Source organism: Parasteatoda tepidariorum, chromosome 4 (genome assembly GCF_043381705.1).
Source record: "Parasteatoda tepidariorum isolate YZ-2023 chromosome 4, CAS_Ptep_4.0, whole genome shotgun sequence".
NCBI lineage: Eukaryota > Metazoa > Arthropoda > Arachnida > Araneae > Theridiidae > Parasteatoda > Parasteatoda tepidariorum.
Genome location: NC_092207.1, coordinates 7,928,747 through 7,954,383, shown reverse-complemented (window position 1 = coordinate 7,954,383; position 25,637 = coordinate 7,928,747). Strand labels below are relative to the sequence as shown.

The following is a 25,637-nucleotide window of genomic DNA, read 5'->3' as shown; positions in this document are numbered from 1 at the left end:
TCTCTGCCTAAGTTAGAATGTTAATTATGGATAAGTTAATTAAATACAAAGCCATATCGAATTAGTTGAAATATAATTTTTTCTCGTCTACTTCTTTTACTTAACTTAGATTAATTATTTGTTTATGAATTTTATTGCAACCATGATATATTTTTGTTTTGCGTACCTCGCAATTTCGATGAATAATTATGATCCATATAGCTTCATGCCTGTCTTTGTGTTAAGTCTCTGTGTAAATATATAGTGAAAGAATTTAGAATGTGTCACTTAAGAGAATTGATACTTGACAGGTTTGGCTTACTCGAAATAGAATGGAAAGAGCAGTTCTAACGTAAACAAATGCCACGCTCAAACAACCAATCAGGAACGAGGTACTCATACTTTGTCCCTTGCATGTATCCCATTCAGTTTTTTTAATTTTTTTTTAAGAATAATTTAATTCCAAAAAGGTTTAAAAATGAATTCTGTGGGTAGGGCTGTATGTCTGAACCATGTATATATATAATTAGTCAAAATAAAAATAGGTTGGATCAAAAATGCTAACTTTTCGATAATTCGAATCTATATTTTAAAAATCCATAATTGTATTCTTGAAAATGGGACGTTCTGATCAACTATGAAAACTCAGGAATACCAAGACAAAATATGTATTTTTAAAGCGAAAATCAAGACAACTATGAAATTTGAGTTACTCATCAGTTTTAGAGAGAACATTTTTGTGGAAAAAAGGATCAGGAAAACTCCTTATTGCAGATTTCCTAAATGGTATAATTATAATAAGTAACTTCATTTTATGCTCCCTCATTTTACTAATTATTATCTCCTAAAGCTTTATAACGAGAATCTTATAAAGCTTTATAACTTAAAGCAACCTAGTGTAAATATAATTCATTAAATACGTTTACGTGTTCTCAAGTTTACTTTTTTATTAATTTACTAAAGTCAAAGGTAACATTCTGCAGAGATTATATAGTCTATAGGTACTTTTCAATAAAAAACATTTGGTCCTGTAGTAGCAGGTCTACAATATCAGGTTTTTGAATTTTAACTGTAATGAAAAGCAATGAAAATATATATTTAAAAATTGTCAGTCCTCAATTAAGTCCAGAAAATATTTTATTTTACTAAAGTTAAAAACCGCCAGAGTGATCCCTTTAAGTCATATTTGTTTTCATAGTGGTTCTGGTTACTTTTAGAGACCGAAATGTATTAACAATAAAAGTACTTATTTAGCACACTTAAAGTAATTTTTGGGCAACAAATTCCATGTGTTGCATTCCAAACGAACTTGTTACTTCAAACACCAAACCAACCTTATAAATAGCACAAATTTAATAAGAAAATCTCTGATAAAAATGTGATAACTAGATCAAATTTTAATGACGTTGGTTCATATTTTTCTTTTCGTAATCCATTGCACACATCAGATAAACAAAGTCATAAAACAATTTTAAAATACAGACACACAATTCATACAATAAATTAACAATTTATTTTTAAAATCATAAATTTCATTTTTCTCCTATAAAACATAATATTTTCTTACAGCTTTAAAACTGTATAACTTTTTTCCTAAAAAGAAAAAAAAAAGGTGCAGATCATGTCACAACACAATAGCTTCAGAAAAAAAAAAAAAAAATTNAACTAAAAAAAAAAAAAAAAAAAAAAAACAATTTGAACTAGGTAAAAATAATTACGTAAAGAAGATAAAAGCTACACTTTTTTTAAGTTTTAAATTAAATAAATATTTAAAAAGAAATACAAGTGAGATGGTGAAGTTAAACAGATGAGAGCTGCCAAGCAGCCTGTATGAATTTTAGTAGTATTAAAATTTAGAATAAAGGCACCATGACAAACACCTGAAATGAGTTAGACTTGCATTTCATAATTGTATACAAAAAGAACCAACAATTCGAAAATAATATATTGATTTTTTTTTTACACCAAACATTTCCATTTACCATTTTAACCATCTAATGAGGTATAATAATATATACAGATTTAATAAGAAAGATCAACTGGAATTTATTTAAGTCAAAACAGCATAACTTTTGCTGATAAGTTAAATAAGTTATAAATTTCCTTCTGTTTTCTCTTTTGTTGAACACACACACAAAATTTCTATATAGAGTCAAATCTCACTCTAGCGATTGAGTCCATTTGCTTGAAAGAATGTATTGGCAAGGAAGTGGATAACTTTTTTTTGCAGGACACAGCTCTGAAAAAATACCCTGAGCAATTACACTATACTGCAGCAGTTTTTTTTATTTTTTATTTTTAATAGAAAAGACGAAAATTGTAACTCAGATCTTCTTTCAACCTGAAAAATAAGATTGAACATTGTCAAACTAGTCTTTTTTTTAAAAAAAAATTTTTTTTAGTATATTTTATAAGGAAGTACAAAAAAAGCACAAATTATCAATGGTTCTCAATAGCTAACATAATACACAAAGTCAAAATGTAGATGGCAGTATGCAAATATGCAGGTGGCCATAGCATTGTTGTATGAGTAACAGGTGTGCATTTGCAGGGCTTTTTAAGTTGTCTAGTATTTCATGTTCACTATAATTTAACTTGTCAGTTCATTAATTCACTTAATACTTGTCAGGTATCAACACTGAATAGATGTTGGTGCTAAAGGCATGTTTCGCATTTCAGTAACTGTAAAGAAATATGGTCATAGCTAAATCTAGGCCAAGTCTGGAGTAGTTGAACATGTAAATAATTAGGGAGAAAACTAAAAATTGTTTTAAAAGTCCTGATGAAGCCTGACATGGATAAAGTGACCATCACGAATAAAAATAAACATGGTTTTTTTAAAAATCAAATCTACAAAAATAGAATTATTCTAAATTCAAGCAAAACCAAGTTTTTGCTGGGCATATGTTTTAAACAGGAGGTAAAAGGCACTTTTCTTGAATGAATATTAAAAATCTCTTTCCTTCTAAATGTTGATGATAAATACAGGGTATCTGCTACATTTTATAATTTTAAATGCATGATTTTCCATGCATAATTCCAAGAATTTTTCATGACTTACCGAAGTTACTATGTTCTCCACAAAAAAACAACATTAAATTTAAAACAGCATTATAATAACATGAAATGAAAGGAATAACCAAAACTGTTATAGCATCTTCATATTTAAATTTAAAAAACAGAGTAAAGAAAGAGTTAAAGCAATAAAATAACTGGAAAAAAAATACAAAAGGACATAACTAAATACTATCAGATTTATGTAGTTATTTAAAGCTGTTTTATTTCTTTTTTTAAGAAAGTGTAATATAAAAAGCCTAAATTAGAATTTTAAATTGATAAAATAAAAATAATAAATCAATAAAAAAATTCTGAAAATCACAGCAGTTTAAAAGATGATTCGCTCTAGAAATGATGACCCTAATTTTTAAAGAACAGGATAAGAACATTTTCTATTTTAATAGAATATGACTATGAGGGGGGATTTTGCTATAAATTTAGATATTTGGAACATGGGAACACTGTGAAATTGGGAGGGGTGGGGGTAAATTCCATTATAAAAATTTGATTTTTCAGCAACCTAAACCCATGACTTTCCATGAGTTTTATTTTAAAAATAGTTAAAATCATGACAAATTTTGTTCAATACTGAAATCAATGACTTTCCATGATTTTTCATGACTTTCCAGGGGTGTTGATACTTTGTATATAGAAGAAAGACTGCCACCCACTTAAGAAAGATACAGGTCTATATTACAATTGTTGGGGAAGGGTCAGAGTTAGTAAGAATGACACTGTATGAAGAAGTGTAAAAGAATCCAAATGAAAACTGCTAATGAGAAGTAATTAAATGCCTCATCATCATATTCATTAACCTGCACAATTAAGTAAGAATGAAAAAACTACAGTCGAGTTGAAAAATAATTAGAATGCTTAACAATTGACTGAATATCTTTAGTATTCAATGAGTTATTTTCTGTGAGTTATTTTATCTAGCTAAAACAAAAACGAGGAGCTAGAATATCACTGAACATTTATAATCTAGTACCTGTTTTGTTATGATTCAACTATGAAAGTTGATGAATGAACTATGAAGATTCAACTCATGTTGATTGTAGTTGAACAATACAATCAACTTATGTTGATTGTAGTTGAAAGATGATGATCATATTGAGTAAAATTTGTTAGCTTGAAACATGACTATGTATATCAAATATAAATTTGAGATGTAGACTTAGTCACTTAAGGTAGTACATGATAGTTATAAAAACTTTTATAAACCTTCAAAAGATGCTGATTCTCTAATTTTAAATTCAGCTGATAAATATTTATACAAAGACTTTAAAACCATTCTTAAAAATAATAAGTTCCACTCATGTGTAGTCAAAGGTATTTAAAATAGTTTAAATAAAATATAAACGCAATTCCCCTCTCATTATTTCTCTAAATAAAACATCTAACATCAATGAAATCAGACTGCAGGCGTCGTAACCAGTAGGTGGGCAAACAGTGAAACATGTCCCCATCAATCTCTATAAATCCACGTCAATATTTCAGACAAGCAAGGAAAATTTTTATAAATCATTTTTTTACATTTTAAGTATTAATAAAAGAAATTATTTTTGTCTTATTTGTTATCATATATTTATCAATTTTTTTTTATGTGTGGAATTTAGAGTAACTATTAAAACTGTATTTTAATTTTGCCCCTTTTCCTCTGTGACACCCATGAATTACACTTAAATAAAAATAAAAACCTTGTGAATAAGTTTATAAGTTATATAAAAAAATATTTTTAACATGAATCAATGATTTCTATCAAAAAATTATCAGCGGATTTAAATTAATAAAGGGGGAAGATCATCTAGATAAGTGAGTTATTGTTCAATGCGTAATTTCATTTATACTGAATTAAATGACAACAAAATCAAGTCAATAAAGAATCACAGTTCAGAAGTTATAAGAAATTCAGTAAGCATTAAGTATGAAAAAGCACAATTTCTGATTATATATATTTACACATCTGAAATAACGATCAATAAAAAGAGGTATTTTCTGCATTTTTTTAAGGTCGAATAAAATAAAATAAAACGAAATTGTTCAAAAGTTTCTAATGCTTATATGCATAAAAAGTTCAGTTTTGTACTTAAACCTACCAATGTGTTTGATATTACACTATGGATAAGAGATATATTGAATGTTATGTAATGCTTTTTTTAAGCTGCATTAATTAAGACCAAAAAATCACGAGGAATCACCCTCAGTTTTTCAAAATCACATGGAAAAACGTACCAATAACTTCCTTCAAAAAAAAAGAAGAAAAAAAGATGAAATTGGCACAAATAAAGCATGCTAAAAAATGATCTAAACATCACTTGGATTTATGACGAAAAAGGCAAAACCGAAGCGCGTCGAAAAGTGATTTAAACGTGTGATTTGAAACTAGCAGGCCGTTTGAATATCGCCATAAAAATACTGGATTTGCAAAATCATGTGGTCAAGCGTAGCAATAACTGCCTTTGATATCTATTAATTTTTCTAGGAAAAAAATTCAGAGCGTTCAGAAGCTCCCACAGGTCGCATATCAACGGTCGGTAGGCAGCAGGTTGTGCACCCCTACAGATTTCTAACTGTCACTGTAATTGTTTATTTTCATTCATTGTAGTTGTGTCCATTTGTTTGCTCACCCGCTAACGATGGGATCACTAGCTTTTTTTTGGCCAAATAAGCCTTGCATAAATTATGATTATGTAGTCATCTGTCTATTTCACTTCTTCTCCTTTTTGAGGACACTGGTTTTAATGCTACAAAAATTTTTAAAAAATAGTATCCATAAAATTGGAGAATCTCTGACAATGTATTCGGGCACAACGTGTGCCTATATTATCTAACTATGGTGACTGTGATACATATTTTTGTTTTGTGTACCCGGCAACTTCATTGCATAATTAGTTTATGTTCTACATGACTTTCGAGTCTCTCTTTGTGATTAGTAAGAAATATATAGTGAAAGAATTGAAATCTTTGTGAAAGAATATAGAATGTGTCACTTAAGAAAATTGATGCTCGACAGGCTTTGCTTGCTCGAAATAGAATGGAAAGAGCAGTTGTTAACGCAAACAAATGCTACGTTTCAACAACCAAACAGGATCACGATACTCACACTATGTCATTTGCACGTATCCCTTTGTAAAGTCTATAAAGTTTTTGGAAAACTAAATGAATACCTATATTATCTTATTGAATCACTAAATTTTCATAGTTAATAAGCCTTAGTTATTATATCTGTTGGCAGAAGAGTACTTTTAAAGGAGATAAAATAAATTTTGACTTAAAATAAGTAATAAAGCATACCTATATCCTTTTCGTCTTCTTCGTTGGCCTTAGTACCCTCAGAAGACTCTTCTGATGAATCATCTTCATCGTCACTATCTTCCATATCACTATCCAGACCAAAATCTGACATTCTGATTATAATCATCTCATCAGACGAATAAAGACACTTCTTGCACTTTTCAATCCTGCATAGTTTAACCTTACACTTTTTCATGTGCTTATTAATAATATGATCCTGTAAATTTTCTGTAACATAACCACACTCTTTACACTTCCTTGGGCCTTCATAAGGTCTTTTGGGTGGAGGTGGTTCTGCAGGCGGTTCTTCTGCAGAACGTTTTGCTGATCCACTATGTACATTATATACATGGCTTTCGAATAATCTATAAAGTGTAAATGTAGCAGTACACACAGTACACTTATAAGAAAGATGAGCTGGTTTTAAAGTCACTTTATGAACCTGAGTCATATGAGATACAAGCTTGTAAGTGAAAACAGCAGCACAAATAATACATCTTCCACCATCTTGATTTTTGTTGGCTAGCTCTTGCATGTTAGTGGTAACTAATCCATGAGCTCCAAGCAAATGTCTTTCCAGGCCTTGATCAGTGAAAAATCGCCACTGGCATTTTTGACAGTTCAGGGGAGGTCTGCTGACCAGCATTTTTGGATGAATTTTGACTTTATGAACCCAGTTCATGTGAGTACGAAGTTCTTCCAAGTCTTTAACATATGAATCACAAATCTCACACACCACAAACGTGTTACCAGAACTACCTTTCACTACCTGTGATGGAGGTGTGCTCAGCCTCTGAAACGGTACTGCAGGTCTAAGAGGCCTAACATTTAAGTTGGCAGGGAACTTAGCTTGAGGTTGTCCCATTATGCCACTTGAACCTGCAACATTTGTAAACAGTGCCAAAGGCTGAGGTGCACCCGGTCTTTGAGTAACATTCCTATTTGAAGCAACACCAATAGGAGTTAGTGTTACATTTTTAACAGTAGGCAATGTGGGACGAGGTGTTACAGCTCCAGGTCGTGTAACAGGAGTTATGGAAATACCAGAAGAAGCTAAATGAGAGGCAGTAGTGGTAAGATTTGGGGAGTATGGTCGCCTTGGAATGGGGCCAGCCCGTATATTTGTTAGAGGTCTTGGTGGTGGATATCTTCCTATGGGGCGAATTTGTTGAATAGGTTGTCCAGTTGGCTTTGTTATAACGATTCCAGGTGGTAACTGTATACTGCTAGAGCTGGACAAAGGAGGTAAATTAGATTGAGGTGACATTAATTGCCTCACAATGCTTTGATTTTTCATATCTGGATATGTGCTTTGATTGGAAATTTTACTCAAGACTGAGGCGAGTTTTTTCCTTGCATAGGCACTATTTGGATTATCTTCAGGTGTGGGTAATCTATTCTTAGCAGAGCTTAACAATAATCTTCTATGACCAATAACATCTGCTATAGTTACTGGTTTAGTTGTTACACCGGGAAATTCAAAATCGAAGGGGGGTGCTAAATTTTGAGAGGGGAAGAAATGTTTTCTGCATCTGTTCATATGTGCAGTAACTTTAGTCTTTAAATGGCTCTGAAAAGAGCAAAATATACACTCATGAAAAGGTATACTAGATTCAATGACAGCTTTCTTTTGATGAAGAGCTTCATAATGAAAAACGATTGAATCGATAGTTCTAGATAAATACATACAAAAGTTACATTTGAATTCCCTTCTGGGACTTAGGTGAGGAATAAGGTAATGTCCTTCCATGACAATTGCAGATTCAGATTTAAAGCCGCAAAACTTGCACTGTTTCATTCTAAAATTAAAAATAGCATTTATTTCTTTTAATTTATTATGCTTCTTGTCATGCTCTGAAATGGCTTTTTCGAGATCCTCTTCGGTCGGCTTTTTCGATTTCAATTGCCTAAGTTTTGAGCGCTTCATATCTCTTTGATACCACTCTTGGACGCGGCTTGTACCTAAGTTAATAAGAAATTGCCCAACAGAACTTTGGAAAAAATTCCTTTTTGATACCATATTTTGCCTGCTCATACTTTCTCCATTTATCTTTTTCTCTTCACCCTCGAGTTTAGGAAATTGATCTGCTTCTTTAATGAGAAGAGGTACAAGTAACGAAGGGCTTTCAATAATGACTTCATTATCACCCAACAAAAGAGTACCTGTATGGGGAAATTTTACAGGTTTATATTCACCAGCTTTAAATGCGGGTATTGCTTCCTTCAATGAATTGTAATAAGGGAACCCAGCAGAGGTAGTGATGTCACTTGAGGAAGGTACAGGAAATTCTATTTTAGTTGGAGTAGGCGCATCAATATTTATTATTTGTATCTCAGAATCACTTTCCTCATCCGATTTCTTTCCATCATCATTTATATTAATCACTTCAATATCATCATCATTTAGAGTATCTTTTTCTGTTTCTTTTATTTCTTCAATACTCAAATCTTTGTTTTCAATTCCATTCGTTTTAGCTTCATTTGATTCTGATTTATCACTTTTTATCACCTCTACTGGATCACTGGAATCTGCAGAGTCTTTATTTATGCCATTGTCGGTTTTTGTCTCAACTACAGATTGCAAATCACTATTTATACTAGAAGCATCATTAGATTCTTCAACATCTTCACTATCAATGCTTCTATTTGGGGAAATACTTTGTTCATTACCAGTTTTTATTTTCTTTTTTTCAACTTCGCTAGTGTCATCCAAATCTGAATCTTCAAGAGGCCTTTTGCAACTAGAATTCTCTTGATTTAATTCAGAATCATTTATATCACATTCATTTACATTATCATCAGGCTTGACTTTCATTTCTTCGTCGGATAAACAGTCATTTGATTCACCATTTACAACAGGTGAATCGCACGATTTGGAGTTGCGGAGTCTTCTGGAACGTTGACCATTTGTGTGATTCAGATCATTAGATTTCACGTTTGAAACATTTCCTTGTTCTGCTTGAGGCTCATCTTGAATTTGCCATCTTTCACCAGGTTGAAAATCAATGCAAGGTTTGCTGGTAACATCACTTTCTTCATTCTTTAGTTTACATGCCTTAGCATTGGCTTCAGTTACACTCATGGCCATATGTTACACTATAAAAAATAAATTTAGAATACTTTTAGGTTTGGAATTTTTCAATAACAAACTTTAAGAAATTAGCTACTTTTAGAAAAAAACAATGGACAAATTCAAATATTTATACAATATATTCTCAATATCTCAAAGCTGAAGGTATGCTAAAAAAAAGTACAAGATAGTGAGTTTTCAAAATAACAAGTTTAGAACTAAATATGTTCTAAAAAGTATAAAAATATATTCCAAAATATTCCACTAAAAAGTAGAGTTATGAAAAGTTTGAATATCAACTATTAAATATATATATTGTAATGACAGTTGACTATAAGTCTAAATACAGTAATGATAATTTTATTTTTAAAAGTAAGACAAAAATAATTATGCCTTAAATAGAAAAGAATTGGTTTACAATAAACTTATTTCGAGATTTTTCCACAAAATTTCTATTTCTGAAAAAATTCTACAGAATAAGGTTTTAAGAAGAAACTCTTCGACATCGGAATTTAAATTAACATTAGGTGGATATATAATACCAAGGAGAAAAATATTTTTTGGACATAACAAGGTTTCAGAGACATTGAAGTTTGAGGTATCGAGAGTCTATTGTAATCTTAACAACTAATTTGAAGGATACTTTTATTCCTAGTAGGAGACCTGTGTCAAAGATCATTTTTAAATAGGAAATTAAAAGGAAAAATAAACTGAAAATGTTTTTATAAGACTTTTTCTTTTTTTTTTGCAAATTAATCAGCTAAGTATTTGCATGCAAAATACTTAATTTTAAGGTAAACTTTCTATTTAAACAGCAATTTTGTGAAGTTCACATTCAACCTCTCAGTTTTAATAGAAACACCAAACTAAAATAACAATATTTCTCATATCTTCAAGAAAGTTACATTACAATTGTTATAAAAATGTTTCATCAAAATTTATTTCTTTGAAAGGTTAGAATAAACTAAACTAAAATTATTAATGCTGAGCTAAAAACATTACTTAAAACTCTAAATTAAGTAAATAGAAGCAGATGCACTGCTTATTTGTGCATGCACGATGGTCATCATATTTGTGCCTGCAGTTATATTTAATTTAGATTTGCAAAAAGAGCAACAACTTTTTAATAATTTATTTTTGCCACTTTAACTAACTGCAAAAGGTTTGAAGTAAAAGAAATCCAACTGGAAAGCATTGCTACAAGACAGAAAGGATAACTGATCTGAAAATTAAAAACATGAATTTCAGAATAAAATACCATTTGCTCACTGGAAATACTTTAAGTAGAAGAGCCTATTCACCACAGTAGCAATTTGTGTAAAAAGAAAACTGTAATATCAGTACTAGGACTTAGTAGTAAAGCAACTATGATTGCAAAGATGGAATTTTAAAAGAAGAAAAAAAACTTAAGAGGATGCTATACTGTAGGAAACTTTTTTCATAATAAAATTATGTTTCACTTTCATTGGTATTTTAAAGGTATTTTAAAATTACAAGTTAAAGTAAATAATCCTGAAAAGATGCTCGCATGCCTTTACACAATGTAATAAATTAACAGTGTGCTTGCCAAATTTTAAAACAAAAAATATGCATCTTTTAAGCACTCACATAAGTTCTTCATACATATATATAAAATTCACAAAATACAAAGATATTTGCTTTTGTGAAATTTATGTGTTTACATTCTAAATTTACAAAATCATGATCAAATAACATATCTGACAAAGAACTACCATTTTAAGCACAATTTTACACTTATTCTGTAATGAGTCGATCGTTCTACTTTTTAAATTAATGCATTTTCCAATTATGCCAAAAAAAAAAGTTTTAACTTATATTTCTCAAAAACATTTCAAAGATAAATATTATTAATCATACTGAATTGACAAAGATGCATAGAGAACTCAGCTCTTAATAAACTCATAGAGAACTCAACTCTTAATAAATTCATAATACATATGCAAATTAGTGAATGGTCCCTTTATGAGATTAAAATTTTTCCATAATTTTGAATTGTAAATGCAATATGGATTTAAGCTAAGCATTTTGACAAAAGAAAATTATTATATGGTCCTTATATTCATGATATTTACAAAATCCGAGATTAAGTTAATAATTTTAATTGTTTTTAAATCAAATAATAAAGTGATATGTTAAAGTTTTGAAACGACTTGAATAACATGAGATCTTTTACTGCATTTGTTAGTAAAATGTTAAAATAGTGAGGGTGGGGGGGAACCTCACTTTAAACTTTTTTTTTTAAAATCTTGCCACTAAAAATTACTGTCTTTTTTTTCATTAAATAACTAAAATCAAGAGCACTGAAAATTTAAATAACAAAAGCAGTAAAATAAGACTACTACATTATAAAAAGTTCAAAATATTTCATACAATTAGAGGACGGTCCCTCAGACAATAACCCCACAATTATAGAATTCTCAATTAAGTTTACTTTTTATTAATCGAATATATAAAAGGGGTAACGAGAATATTGAGCTGATGATGCTTTGTAATTGTTAACTACTATGGACCCACATAAATATGTGTAATTAGTAAATCCTTAAGTCAAGTTCAAGAATAGTGGTATGAGGTACTGATCTATAAATAGAACAGTGCGAGAACGGCATCCGCTTGCTAGTGATCAAGGCGATGGTGTTTCACCAGCTAAGAAATTCACACACAAAAAAAAATGTTTCTCATGGGGAAAATTTTGGCAATGTTTAGTTGGTCCCCGTGATCAGAAAAATTCAACATTTTCGGTTCGATTTCAGAGGACGGGAGAATAAGCCTTGAATTTGGAATCTCGTAATATGCAGTTGAGTTACATGAGTTAGGAGTAAGAATCCTAATTTTTGCATCATTTTAAAGAATGCAACTTTACATGGCAAAATTCCAAATTTGATCAAAATCAGTCGAATAGTTTCTGAGAAATCCGAATTAAGTATCTGACTTTTTAAAATCCCTGAAAATTTTACGTGCAAAAAATCGATATCAATTTACAAACGATATGTTTCATATTTAACATAATTTTTTGAACTTATTTAATTAATTTACTTACTAAAGAATTTTAAAAAAATTCTTCCTACAGGAATAGAAATATTGGATTTTAAAAACACGAAAATATAAATTGCGATATAGAATTTTTAAATCGCGTTAATACGAATCACGATGCATTATCTTCAGATCGCGTAATATGAATCGCAATGCGTAGTTTTTAAATCACGCATAAATACTGATGCGAAAATCGATGTTTAATATTATAACCGCTAGAATAAGATTAGCGGCTTAAGGTTTTATAGATCGCTATTATGGATTTTAAAACTGCGTGATATCAATAGCGATGTACGATTTGTAAATCGCGTGAGTACGAATCGCAAAGCTTAAATTATAAACCAGGTAAATAAAAATCGATGATTGGCGTGAATAAGAATAGCGTAGTGCCAAGTTTTATAACATGTCTAAAACTAGTTTATAACGTCAAAAAGCCAACCCTGCACAAGAAACAAATTTTAAAAATAAGTGCTGTAAAAAAATATGAAACCAAGGCGATACCATAGACCAGTGTTTCCCAAACATATGACTTGTGTGTACCCTTTCTAAATTTTTCGTAACGCTGTGCCCACTAATAAAAAATGAATGTATTTTTTACTATAAAAAATTACACTTAAGTTAAAAATCATAACTGGCTGTTGACACCACTAATTATTAACTGTTAACTCTGCAAAAAATAGCGTATGGAAAAATATGTAATCGTCAATTTTCATGGCTAGCTTTGTTTTTAAATAAAATTTTTTGATAAAATTTCGTTTGTTGCAAGATGTTTCGCATAAGAACGCGTACCCCCGCAAAACTGCTCCTGTACCCCTGGGGGTACGCGTACCACACTTTGGGAAACACTGCCATAGACCAGCGTTCCCCAAAAACGGTCCGCGGATCAAATGGTACTGGGCTGCCCATTTCATTGAAACTGAATTTAAATCCCTAGGTTTATAACCCAAATTATAAATATCTATGTTCCATTAAAATTTTATTTATTTAAAAAAAAGTTTCCCCCGAAGGTAGTGACATAAAGAAACAAGCTCAGGGTTCTCATTGATTTAACGTTCTCGTAAGTTAAAATGTTAAATTACTTTATATTTTTTGGTTTAACTGTATTTTATTTTGAAGGCATGTTCAAATACAATTAAATTAAAATTAATAAATCAAAATAATCTCAAATATAAACAATCAACGTCGTCGGTTGCGAAGTAGAGCACTTTACGGTAGAACAGTTTAACGAGGATCCATACCGCCCACTCTCGGTTCCTACGCAGACTGATCCAAGTGGTCACCCACCCAAACATGTTTATACGATGTAAAAAACTGTATATGTTACAAATCATAATTTTTTCGAATATTAAGAGATAAAAAATAATTATTCACTAAAAGTTTTTTTTTTGCATGGATTTCTCTTTGAATAAGCAAATTTTATAATTGTGTGCCAAAATTTTTCAATTTGCAGAAAAAGTCATTAAGGAATATCATATCGCACAATAGTGAAGAAATAAAATCTTTTTATTAAAATAAATTGAAAAAGAAAAGTGAATTTTATTGCGTTGAAATTTAGCCTTAAGACTCTTTATAGAAAATTCATTATCGCACAACTTGTCAAACATCTAATGTAAAAATAAACGGAAGTTATTAAAAATAAATTATGCACATTATGCGGACGCATTTCCAGGAGCTATGGATTGGAGAGGATGAGGTGTCAAATGACATAGAGTGGGGATGGCGAATGATAACTTTTTAGACGCCATTTTAACTATATTTAGTCGTCACGTGGCGAGCGCTAATCTTGCCCTTTACTGTCAGAATTGATTGTTAAAAATGTTTGATAATACTAGTGCAATGAACAAAACTAGCGATTAGTAAACATTGTCTCACACCAATATGTAATTTTTATAACCGAGTTCAAGACTTCCTCAATCAAACAATTAAAAAATAGGAGTTTAATAATCTTGAAATAAAACAAAGTGAATACCCTAACATTGTACAAAAATAATTTTAATGGGTGACATCTCAACTAATCATTTAAAAATTCTGTGATATGGTTACTGTATTGTTTACAGGAATCTAGTTGAGCTTGTTGATCTATTATACAAATAACACAAATAGTAATTAAATTTAACAAATCATGCTAAATTTATGATTTAACATATTTTTAAAGATGCGTTAACTTCTCAGAAATTACATGTAATTTATGAATAAATACCAATTGTATGAATATTAACTTAATTAGTTTCAATAGTTAAGTTTCATACCAAGCTTATAAAGAATAAATTAATATTCAACAGAACATTGAAATAAAATGAATGAAGTTGTTTTTTTTACTTAACAACTTTTATTTTCCAGATTGCAACTTGAAATATGACAAATATTTTATACCAGCATTTTTTTATTTATTTTTTTGTCACAAAAGCACAATAAGAAACCAAGAATAAAAACAGGATACTCGTTGGTCTGAGGGTCTACCAGTAATTTTTTGTGTTCAAAGTCAAATTTTTGTGACAAACATCATTAATTTCTAGTCATGTTGATATGAAATGGAAAATACTCATTTAATTCATAATTTTAACTTTCAATTTAATTATTAATTCCTAAAAGGAATATACGAGTATCTCAGCTATATTTGGAAATTCTGAGGCAAACAGCAAAAGAATGCACCTTTACTTTTGTTGATCACTATCAGGTCGCCTATTTTCCACCTTATAGCTAACTATTGAGATCAACATTCAGTGTCATCAATGAAGTTAAAAGCCATTGCACTTCATTTTATTTTTTCCTTGCATCTTGCAAATACTTTTTGTGCTTTAGCAATTTGTTGTTAGTAATTACCTTGTTTGAGTTTTAATGTTAGTCTATTATTATAATTATTTTAAGTTTGGTGACAACAAAATAATTAAGTTTTTCAGTACTCTAAATATTAAAATATGATAGGTTTTTTTCTTTTAATTAAAGTCATTCTAAAATAAAGTTCATTAAATTTTTTAAATAAATTTTAGTTTTATCAGTTTTGATAAAGTTGGAAAAAAAATATTTCATTAAGCTAATAAAAACTTTTAGATAGATGCTTAGTTCAATAAATTATAACTTCTTAGTTGTTTCTTTTTCTTGTTCTATTTTTTTAAAGAATATTCTAAGCTAATTTTTTTTTTTTTTTTTTTTTTTTTTTTTTTTTTTTTTTGTATTATTTCTTCCAGATTTGATGTTGAAAACACTATAAAGTCTGTGTTTGCCATAGACATTTTTTAATATTTATTATATATTGATTTATAAAGTAATCTAATGCCTGGCCAAATTAAAACCTTTGTATTTATTAAATTGTAGGTGGTCTTGATAATAACATTTTTATTCTAAAATCGATGTATGTATCATTGATATTCATTTTTACTGCTCCTCTGATTTTTGAAATCTTTATACATAATTTTTTTTAATTCATTTGAACAAATTATTATTTTGGAAAATTTTGATCTTTAAAAAAGTGCACATACGAACTGAAATAAGTAAAATAATTTTTTTTCCTATTCTAAATTTATAAAATCAAATGACAAAAGTATGAGTAAGATGAATTCTTATTTTACAGTACCTTTATTACTACTATAAATTGTTATTGTTCGAATTGTTCTTTTTGTAAATAAAAAAAAAGAGAAAAAAAGATGATGATTAATAATGTTGAATTATTTTTTAATAAAAATCCCCAAATCTGTTAGATTAGTTTCAGAATAGAAATGCAGCTGTAATAAAGTTATGGCGCACAATGATGTAATTTATAACCATGATTTTAATATTAAATTAATGGTTTGGCTCATAATGAAAATCTAATACATTTATCAGCTTTCTAAGTTTTGAAACGTGAGAAGATTTGCCTCAACTGATAATATGAAAAATTAGTTTTACAATTACAATTTAGCTTAGATCATATCACTTTATTCAATAGTTAACTTGCTCATATACATATAATATATAAATATATATTTAATAATAAATTAATATTAACTAATTACTAGTATTATCTATAATACGAAAATGATATATATTGCTATCAGTTATAAATAACAAACCATTATATCTGTAAATAAATAAACATGGCTTAATAGAGTTTACCAGGTTTGAACTGGTTAACTGGTTTTTCCCTAGTAAAAACCAATCCTTCCCCAAATCATGGAGTGTGACAATTCTTATCTTTAATCGAAGTTTTGTGCTATGTGGGTTTTACTAAAAAAAAATTTTTTTAATTTACAAAACGTGAATGGTCGTGAGTTAAAATTAAAAAAATATTTCTCTTTCAAGTGGTTTGTAATTTTGAGCTAATAATTGGCGTGCATTATTTTTATTTATATAAATTGAATCTATAATTTTTTAAACTGTATTCATAAAAAAAAAAATTCACTCAGATGACTTTCCCCAGCTTTCTTCAAGATATATCTGACAAAGAGAAAGACTGGAATGAAAGATTTGGATTTGAGATTGATAGCGATCTGAACAATATATTTCAGACAATTATGATAATAATTCAGGGGAAAGAAATTAAGACATGCTCCATGTTGGCAAGGATAAATCTTCTAAGTGGTGAAAAGTAAAATATGCAAATCAGGGTTAAATAAAAACCACCTACCCAGTAAACTTTCTCTGAAAAACCCACCCTAAAGTGGGTTATACTAAAACTGATTTCTTTTTTATTCTCTGTTATATTAAAGAGCTATTCTATTGAAATATATATGTAGTCAAGCCTAAAAAAATGAACCCATGGTGAAAAAACTGTGTTTGGAGACTGGAGAGTCACCCCCTGCTGGCAAATTTGACTGTATGGCCATTGATTAGACAGTGCCTTTAATTCGCTTTCTAAGCAAAAAAAAAATTCCTCAACTATTTTTTAAGATTAAAATATAAATAAAAAGTAACCCTGTGTTAAAATAAGTTTCAAATGTGTGATGTACGTGGGTACATATAACATTTTGTATTGTGATGTCAAAAGAAACTTTATTCAGGCTTTTGCACAAATTTATTTGTATTAATTAAAAATTACACTTTAATTACCCATATATTAAGTCAATTCATAAAATTAAACTTAATAATAAATATTAAAATAAGCGTTTTTAAAATAAGGTACTCAATCTTGCCCTCTCTTTTGAAAGGAAAAAAAAAAAAAAAAAAGGAAAAATCACAGTANAAGAAAAAAAAAAAAAAAAAAAAAAACATTAAAAACCCAGAAAAGCCCAATAAAACCCACCCAGGTTGTGTTTTTCTGCAAAACTGATGCAACTCCTAAACTGGCTTTGGACAAGACATGTGGGTTTTACTGTCTTAAACTGGGTAAAACTGTCCAAAACCTTGAACTTTGGTAAAAGGTAACAATTCTATAGGTGTAACCATTGTACACATAATAATTACATGTATCAATAAATATTTGATATTTTTTATACAATTTACTATAACTTATTAAAAGAAAATATAATATAATAGGAAAAGGTTTATAATTTTTGTAGCTCCAAAATTCATTGAACAACAAAAGGGAATACCTAATCCTTTAAATATAAATATGTTTTTAATACTGATAAATAATATTTTTGCATAAGGATAAATATGGTAATATTAAAAAATAATAATTTTTCTTAAAAAAAATACTAAATTTCTTCAAAAATTAACCTTTTATTTTTCACAATATTTTTTTTTAAAAAACGTTATAATTTCTCTGCATCACAGGATGACAAAAGACAGATATTTAAAAAAAAATTTTTTTTTAAATATAAATATATTAGTTTAAATTGAAAATACAAAATAACTGAAAAATGAAATGAAGAATGAATGTTTTGAAGGGCATAACATCTGTTTCAGTTACTAACACTGGTGATGTATCACCACTATGCTAAAAGAATTGAACATGGATGAAATAAAAGTATTCTTGATAGTACTATAAATAAATAAACCTGTTTATGACGAACCAAGCACTTAGTCCCTAATATTTTAACCTGTATGGCAAGGCCAAACAGCAGTTATGTACTATTGAATGAGAGGACCAATTGAACTTGATTACTGATTAATCTTCCTTTGTTTAAATTGAAGAGTCAAACAATATTAATAAAACATTATACTTTTAAAAACAAATATTATTCTCTAGTATATTTAATTATCAACATGTTATTAGTTCTGTTGTTTTTTTTACCTCTTAAATATTGTTCAGATAAAATTGTGACATAATTTGAGTAAAAGGGTTTTGGACAGTTTAAGACAGTTTTGGACAAAGGGGTTTGGGACAGGACGGTTTATACGGTTTGGACAGGACGTGGATTAATCCTTTCTGTCCTAAACTTTGCCAACCCTGGATATAGAGAATGAAATATGATTACTGCTAAAAATAATTGATATAAATATGGTTGATGAAATTTTGGAGAGCACAAATAAATATAAAAGTTTGCTAAAAGGGATACTCAAGAGATACAGACAGTACTGTTACCTAACAATGGAAATGATGGCATACTTTGGATTTTTAAATACGATAGGATTATTTCTTGACAAATTTTTCATTAATATTCTTTCAATTAAGTCGTTTTTTGTGACAAAACAGTAAAATAACAGTTATCATAAAAATACAATGTGCATGCTATAAGGTTAAATGAGTACACATTTCCATCATAGACAGCAAAACTTAGTTTAGAATTTTTTGTTGAATTAAAAGCAAAGATTGCAAGTTATTGACAATAAACTGCTTTATCTGGTTTTAATCATCAAGTAAAAATAATAAAAATAATAATAATTGTGTAAGAATCATTATTAGCTACTATAAATATGAACTATTTATAATAAATGAACATACATATTAAATTACAAGTGATCAATCAATTATGTTTTTGAATACAATGTCAGCTTTTTCCTAAATTGCAATTGTAAAACTAATTTTTCACATAGCCAGTTGAAGTAAATCATCTCACTATTAAACACTTAGAAAACTAATAAATGCATTCGATTTTCAATATGAGCTGATTATCATTAATTAAATAACAGTTGCATTTATATACAGAAAATAACCCAATAACCAGAAAGAATTTGGAATATTATAAAAAAAGTATTAAAAGATTAATACTTATTGTTTTGTATTTTTTACTAAAAGAATAATTTGAACATTAGTTCTAATGCTAAATATTATTGTTCACCTTTAATACTATATTCTCTTCCACATACTAGACTTGTAGTGTATCTACCACTACAAAAATACATTTCCAATTCACTAGTATACAAGACATGTTAAATAAATTCTATGTTGGGGTACCTTTTCATAGATGAAGGTTGACATTGTTGATATCTCCTCTCCCGCATTGGTGACCTTCCGAAGTAATGTGAACATGCCTACTTCTTTGGATAGTCCCCATTGAACAACTGACTTGTGACTGTGACATTATCTTTCCATGCACTACCCAGTCTCTATCACACACAATGTCAGCCTGTATACACTCGAACTGCTAATGGCAACACAGGAGCGACCACAACCGTGAACTTAATAAAGCTCTCACGATCAGCACTCAAAAGTATGGTGATCTTAATGCAGCTCTCCCGGCTCCTCACAAAACTGCAATGAATCAACTAGTGGTATTCCTTTCACCGAATTCTATCACAGATAAAATTCCGGTGGGGGAGCACTGTAGTGTACCTACCACTACAAAAATACAATTCCAATTCACTAGTATATAAAACATGTTAACTAAATTCTATGTTTGGGTACCTTTTTATAGATGAAGGTTGACATTGTCAATAACATCTCTCCCCACAGACTTTAACTAACATTAAAACTCAAACTCAACAAATTGCCAAAACATAAAAATCTTTTGCAACATGCAAGGGAAAAATTATATGATTTGCAATAGCTTTCCACTTCTTCGATAAAACTGAATGTTGATCTCAATAGTTAGCTATAAAATGGAAAATATGCAGCAGAATTGCCAAAAATAGCAGAAGTATTTTCTTACTAGACAACTTCGCTATAGCTTATGTATGTTTGCAACATAAACATTTCAAGATTGTAAGAAGAAAACAGTGTGAAATATTTGTTTTTCACCTATATTGTTAAAAATTGTTGCAATAGGGGAAGGGCAGTAATTTTTAACTTGTTACAATCAAACATTTTCTGTATATTTAATATTTGCATTTTGAATGGGATCTCATAATATGGAGTACTTAATGTATTGAACATTACAGAAAAATCATAATAATCCTCTAAAACAGAAAAAAAATTTAAGAAAAAAAGGTGAAACCTTTGCAAAAATTAAGTGTAACATTAGTCTTTAAAATGATCATAATCAATGTTCCAAATTCTTGTTTCAATACTGTCTTAATGCATGCTTTTAAGATGTTCACAGAAAGAGCTGAAACAATACGAAGTTTGATAAGAAAATGTTTTTCTTATAACAATTGGGAAATTTTTTTTTNATAAATTTTATGTATTAATTAAATTTCACATATGAATATAGGTTTTTGACATTTTCGACAGTGAGGTTTTTGACGTGACGGTTTAAACCATGGTTTAAACTGTCACATGTCAAAAACCTGCCAACCCTGATAAATACCATGCCAACTCTGGCAGCATAAACTAAAACTATTATAATATAATACATGTACAGTAGAACCTCGATTAACTGAGGCAATAGTCTAATATTATTTTTTATATAGTCTATAGCAATATTAGCAATAGTATTAATATTATTAGCAATAGTCTATAATATTACAAAGTCTAATATTTTTTTTCTCCTTTCCAAAATGAGCTTTGAAAAAATTATACACATTTTAGATCGTTGTCCGTGTCATTGTATTTTCTTGAGATTAGTGTTATTTTTTAAAATGTGTATTTCGATATTTAACTAAGTATAGTTAAAAAAAATTCCATTTTACTTTCTAAAATTTACTACAAGAGTTGATTTCCTTTTTAAATCTTTTTAACTGGGAAACATCATGTATATTCCTATATGTTTATTTTTATCATTTAAAAAACGTTCCATTGTTTTTTACTTTAAAGGAGTAGTTAAATTCACAAGCACGGAAGATTTTTATACATGGTTTATATTAACCGAGATTTCCGATGTCCGAGGTACTAGCGGTCCCAATTAGCTCAGATAATCGAGGTCTTACTGTAATTACGAAATTTATTCCACTAACTAGACCTGAAAATTTAAATTTTCAGCTAGTAGCCAATGGCAGGTAGACAATAATTTAGTAACCACTTTTTCCTCAAACCTAATGAATTGGTGACAGATTTTCAATATGTAGGTCCTTTTCATTTAATAGCCACTATTTCTTATTCATTTTTTTTAGCTTGGAATTTTAAAAAAATATATAAAATAACTGATATTAGAAATAATCTACTGCGTATAAAAGTTAATTCAGCAATAAAAATAATATAAATATATGAAAAAATTTACTTTAACATACTGATCGAAAAGAACTTTTTAAAAAAAATATTTGAGGTAAAACACGCAAATGAAACGTGTGAATTGTTAAACTCGCCTTACACATGTGAATCTCTCCATCACACACTGATGGATTTTGAAGGACTTAAATTTTGAAAGGAGACATTGAGCATTTTAATGAAAATTCAGTTTTCTCGAATCTCTTTCTGCATTAAATGCAATCATAAAATACTTTTTTTTTTTTTTTAAATTACTGGCTGTTTATTTAAATAGCCATTTTTTTTTTTTGTTGACTCGCCAGGTGATCATTTCAGTACTACTGACATTACTAAATATTGCAAGTAACTTAATTAAACCCTGAATTAACTGATTGAAAAAATTACTAACTCATTCTAACAAACATTTATATTTTTTATAAATCATAATAGCTTACTTATTGGGGAATTACATTATAGCTATGATTTATTGGAACTATTCATGTACATAGGGCATCATGTATCATGATTGCAGAAATTCTCAGAGCCTAATAGTTCCTAAAAACAAAGTTTTATTTTGGATCAAAATTTCATCCCAATTTTCTTTAGTGTATTAACTTTATCAAAATAATTTTGGAACAAAAAGTTTATATAGTTTTACAAAAATTTTAATAATAAAAAATTTAAAAAATTATTAGATTTTACGCAATTCTTGATTAAACAAACATATAAGTTAAAAATAATGGAATTCTAAATATGTTGAAAATAATTTAATAACTTAAGGAATTATAGCTAATAAATACACAAATTAGGTAATATATAATACTTTTAATGAGGAGAAATTTCCCAAAGCAACACATTTTTACCAATAAAAAATATCCTAGCAATTTTTTTTTAAGGCAAAAATTTCTTCATGACGGTCTGAATTTCCACTAAAACATCATTCGTTTTGACATTTTAAAAAATCCAACCTTCATTAAATGTAATATAAAAGTTTTATTTCGCAAAGAAAAATGCTGTTTATGTTTTCTAAACAGTTGCAAAATTTTGCTTTAAAAGTCTTTTAAATATTGAAAATACAAAATAGAAAAAAAATGAGTTAAAAATTAACATAATAAGAATAAAACCAAATTGAATTTGCTAAATAAATAACCTTTACGTCCGAAATATAATTTTACTATCCAAAACCTGTATAGTGTATATCAATTAAGAATTATTGATTTATTATAAATATTTGCTTAGTTCTTGATAAATTAGGAGGCTTTGTAATAATTTAATGAACATTTCGACTATAAAAATCTATTTAGAGGATGATGAAACAAATAACAGATAATAAAGCAATTTACAATTTCAATTTAAATGATCATTAAACACTTAAAATAAAATCAAAAATAGAGTATTTAGGAAATTAAAATTTTGAAATAAACAGCATATTTAAAAGTTGAAATTAAATAAACAAAAAAAAAATGCTTAGAATCATGAAAGCACCTTTAAAATAAGTGTCCCACTAAAAGTCTAAGAAAATGTAACTCAAAAATGGTAATCAGATTTCCAAGAGTGGCATCTTAGGGGATCAAATTACTTCTTGAGATTTGAAGCATGTTATAGAATCAATTTTCAGTAGGGAAAAGAGTTAATTGCTCTTTTGAAAGGCCAGTACCTCCTTGAGTGCCTATTTAAGGCCAAAAAAGCAATTATTGAATTTTTGTAAACACTTTTTGATAGGCTCGTTTTTTCCTTTGATCTCGTTACAATATAAATTTTTAGAAAATAAAACAACAAATTTTTTCAAAAATAATGGGTTTTACCTTCATAATTATTGAAAGATGTGTACCCTAATGGAAAAGGGGCTTAGAAGCAAACCCCTCTTTACATTCATCGATGAATGTTCTCAACAGATAAATATTTAATTTATTGTATTGTGTTGCAGATATTGGGTATATCTTTAATACTGCAACTGTTATATGCTTTTGATAAAACAAAAAAATTTCTTTGTGACTAAATTTTATAACATTATTGAACATTATTGTACTATAATGTAGAATAGTACAGTAATGAATAGAGGATTAACCAATAACTTTACCACACATTAAAATAATTTTAACATACTTTAAAGACACTTCAATTTCCTAACACTTTACCAACTTGTGAATTAAAATTACCTAATCAGGCAGAAAACACATGTGTTCAAAATTTACACATGAATAATTAAAAATTTTCAAGAGAGGAAAAAAGACAATAGTTAAGATTATATGGCTAACATAAACAATGAAGTTGTTGAGTTTATAAGAAATCGAATAGTTAATGACATTTTTTTCAAAACTTAAAATCTATTCTAAAAATATTTAAATGAAAATATGAACATTAAAAAACTAAACACTAAAAATAAAGTACAAGCAAGCGTTGAAAAAATTTTGACAAATCATAGAAGTTAATATATACCATAGACATTTAAAAAAATTATAGTGATTAATAATTTTAAAACTTTGTGTACCTGCTAAGCGAGTTAGGCTTAAGATATTTAACTAAAATAGTTGTACCACACATAAATTTAAAAAATAATAATAATTTTCACAATTTTATAAATCAATTTTAATTAGCATAATAATATAAATTTTACAGTTTCATATAGGTCAGCGAACGTAGGGCGTGATTCAAAGTTCTACATAATCAGAATGGTGTACCCTCCTGAGCTACTTCCACGGAGCGGTACAGACGGTACACGGTAGAAACTGCGCGGGAGAAGTTATGTGTGTACCCATTCGATGACAACAGTTTTCACTTCATTAAAAATCTATCAAATACTACATGTCAATGAACTCTTACCTTCAAAATCAATCCTACAGGTATTGCACAAATATAAATAAAGATTTGAAAGTGCCACCAAATACCGGCAAATTCATATTTAAATTTTCGGAGACTAACACAAACTCTTCGTCGTCCTTACCAACATGGCGATCTTGAGTCACGTGACCATAGAAGATTTTTTTTTTCCACCTTTCAGTTATAATGGTTACAACAAACGAATAGAAGGTTTCACAGCATGCCACGTGACAGACCCGACTATACAGCCAATGAAATACTTAAGAACCGAGTTCGACCCGGATAATCAGATATATGGATAACCTCGTCCTCAAATCTGTCTAACACCAAGCCGTTGACAGGTTAAAGTTTCTGACCACTGGTAATTTGAATACTTTGAATCAACATACGTAACTTTGAATAATTTGAAACGTATAAATTCAAAAATACAAGACATCCGTTTTAAGTTCAGAGTTCCATACTTTGTTCCATAGATTTAAGTTAGTATCATAGTTATAATCAAATAAACAAATCGTTTTCACCTAACTGAATCGAAAGGAAAAGTTGAAACACTCATATAAGAGCAAAAAATTTTCGTAATTTTCTTTAATAAGAAATAGAGATTAACTACCATGAATTATATATTCATACTACAGTCACACTAATTTATGCTATTGGTAAAAACAGTAGATGAACTTGAAAGAGAAACTAAAACACTATTTATTCAATAATATTAATACTACTAGGTTTTATTAATAAGTTGAATTATCGGTGGACTAATAAAAGATAATGACATTAATTTATAATTTGAAGTTAGCTTCAATTAAGATTAAGATAGGGGCCGCTACAGTCGCAGTAAAAGTTTGTGTAACACATTTTGAATCATGGGCGTCTCTACAATGATAGTTCCTCATTTTTGTTTAATACGAGAAAAATAAAGTTTTTTTTTTTTTTTTTGAAAATAACTTCNGTTTTTTTTTTTTTTTTTGTTATTATCTCCGAGGTTACGATTTAATCAATGATAGC

The 25,637-nt window shown here is 28.7% G+C and overlaps 1 protein-coding gene across 5 annotated transcripts; it reads right to left on the bottom strand.

Annotated features, from left to right (window-relative positions):
* Positions 1–1,356: 1,356 nt before the first annotated feature.
* LOC107439591 (MOG interacting and ectopic P-granules protein 1) lies at positions 1,357–25,181 on the bottom strand. Of its 5 annotated transcripts, none has more exons than XM_016052240.4 (3): positions 24,757–25,181; positions 6,331–9,426; positions 1,357–2,320 (listed from the first exon to the last, which is right to left on the bottom strand). In XM_016052240.4, exons 2-3 carry the CDS (start codon positions 9,416–9,418, stop codon positions 2,316–2,318), a joined length of 3,093 nt encoding a protein of 1,030 aa, XP_015907726.1. In that variant the 5' UTR covers positions 9,419–9,426; positions 24,757–25,181; the 3' UTR covers positions 1,357–2,315. The 5 variants fall into 5 exon arrangements, with proteins under 5 accessions (XP_015907726.1, XP_015907725.1, XP_015907724.1 ...); XM_016052239.4 differs by lacking the exon at positions 24,757–25,181 and adding an exon at positions 24,430–24,613; XM_016052238.4 differs by lacking the exon at positions 24,757–25,181 and adding an exon at positions 19,707–20,854.
* Between the last annotated feature and the right edge of the window lie 456 nt (positions 25,182–25,637).

Excerpts from the sequence above, each read along its gene's own strand:
- LOC107439591 (XM_016052240.4), bottom strand. The coding sequence starts at position 9,418 with ATGGCCATGAGTGTAACTGAAGCCAATGCTAAGGCATGTAAACTAAAG.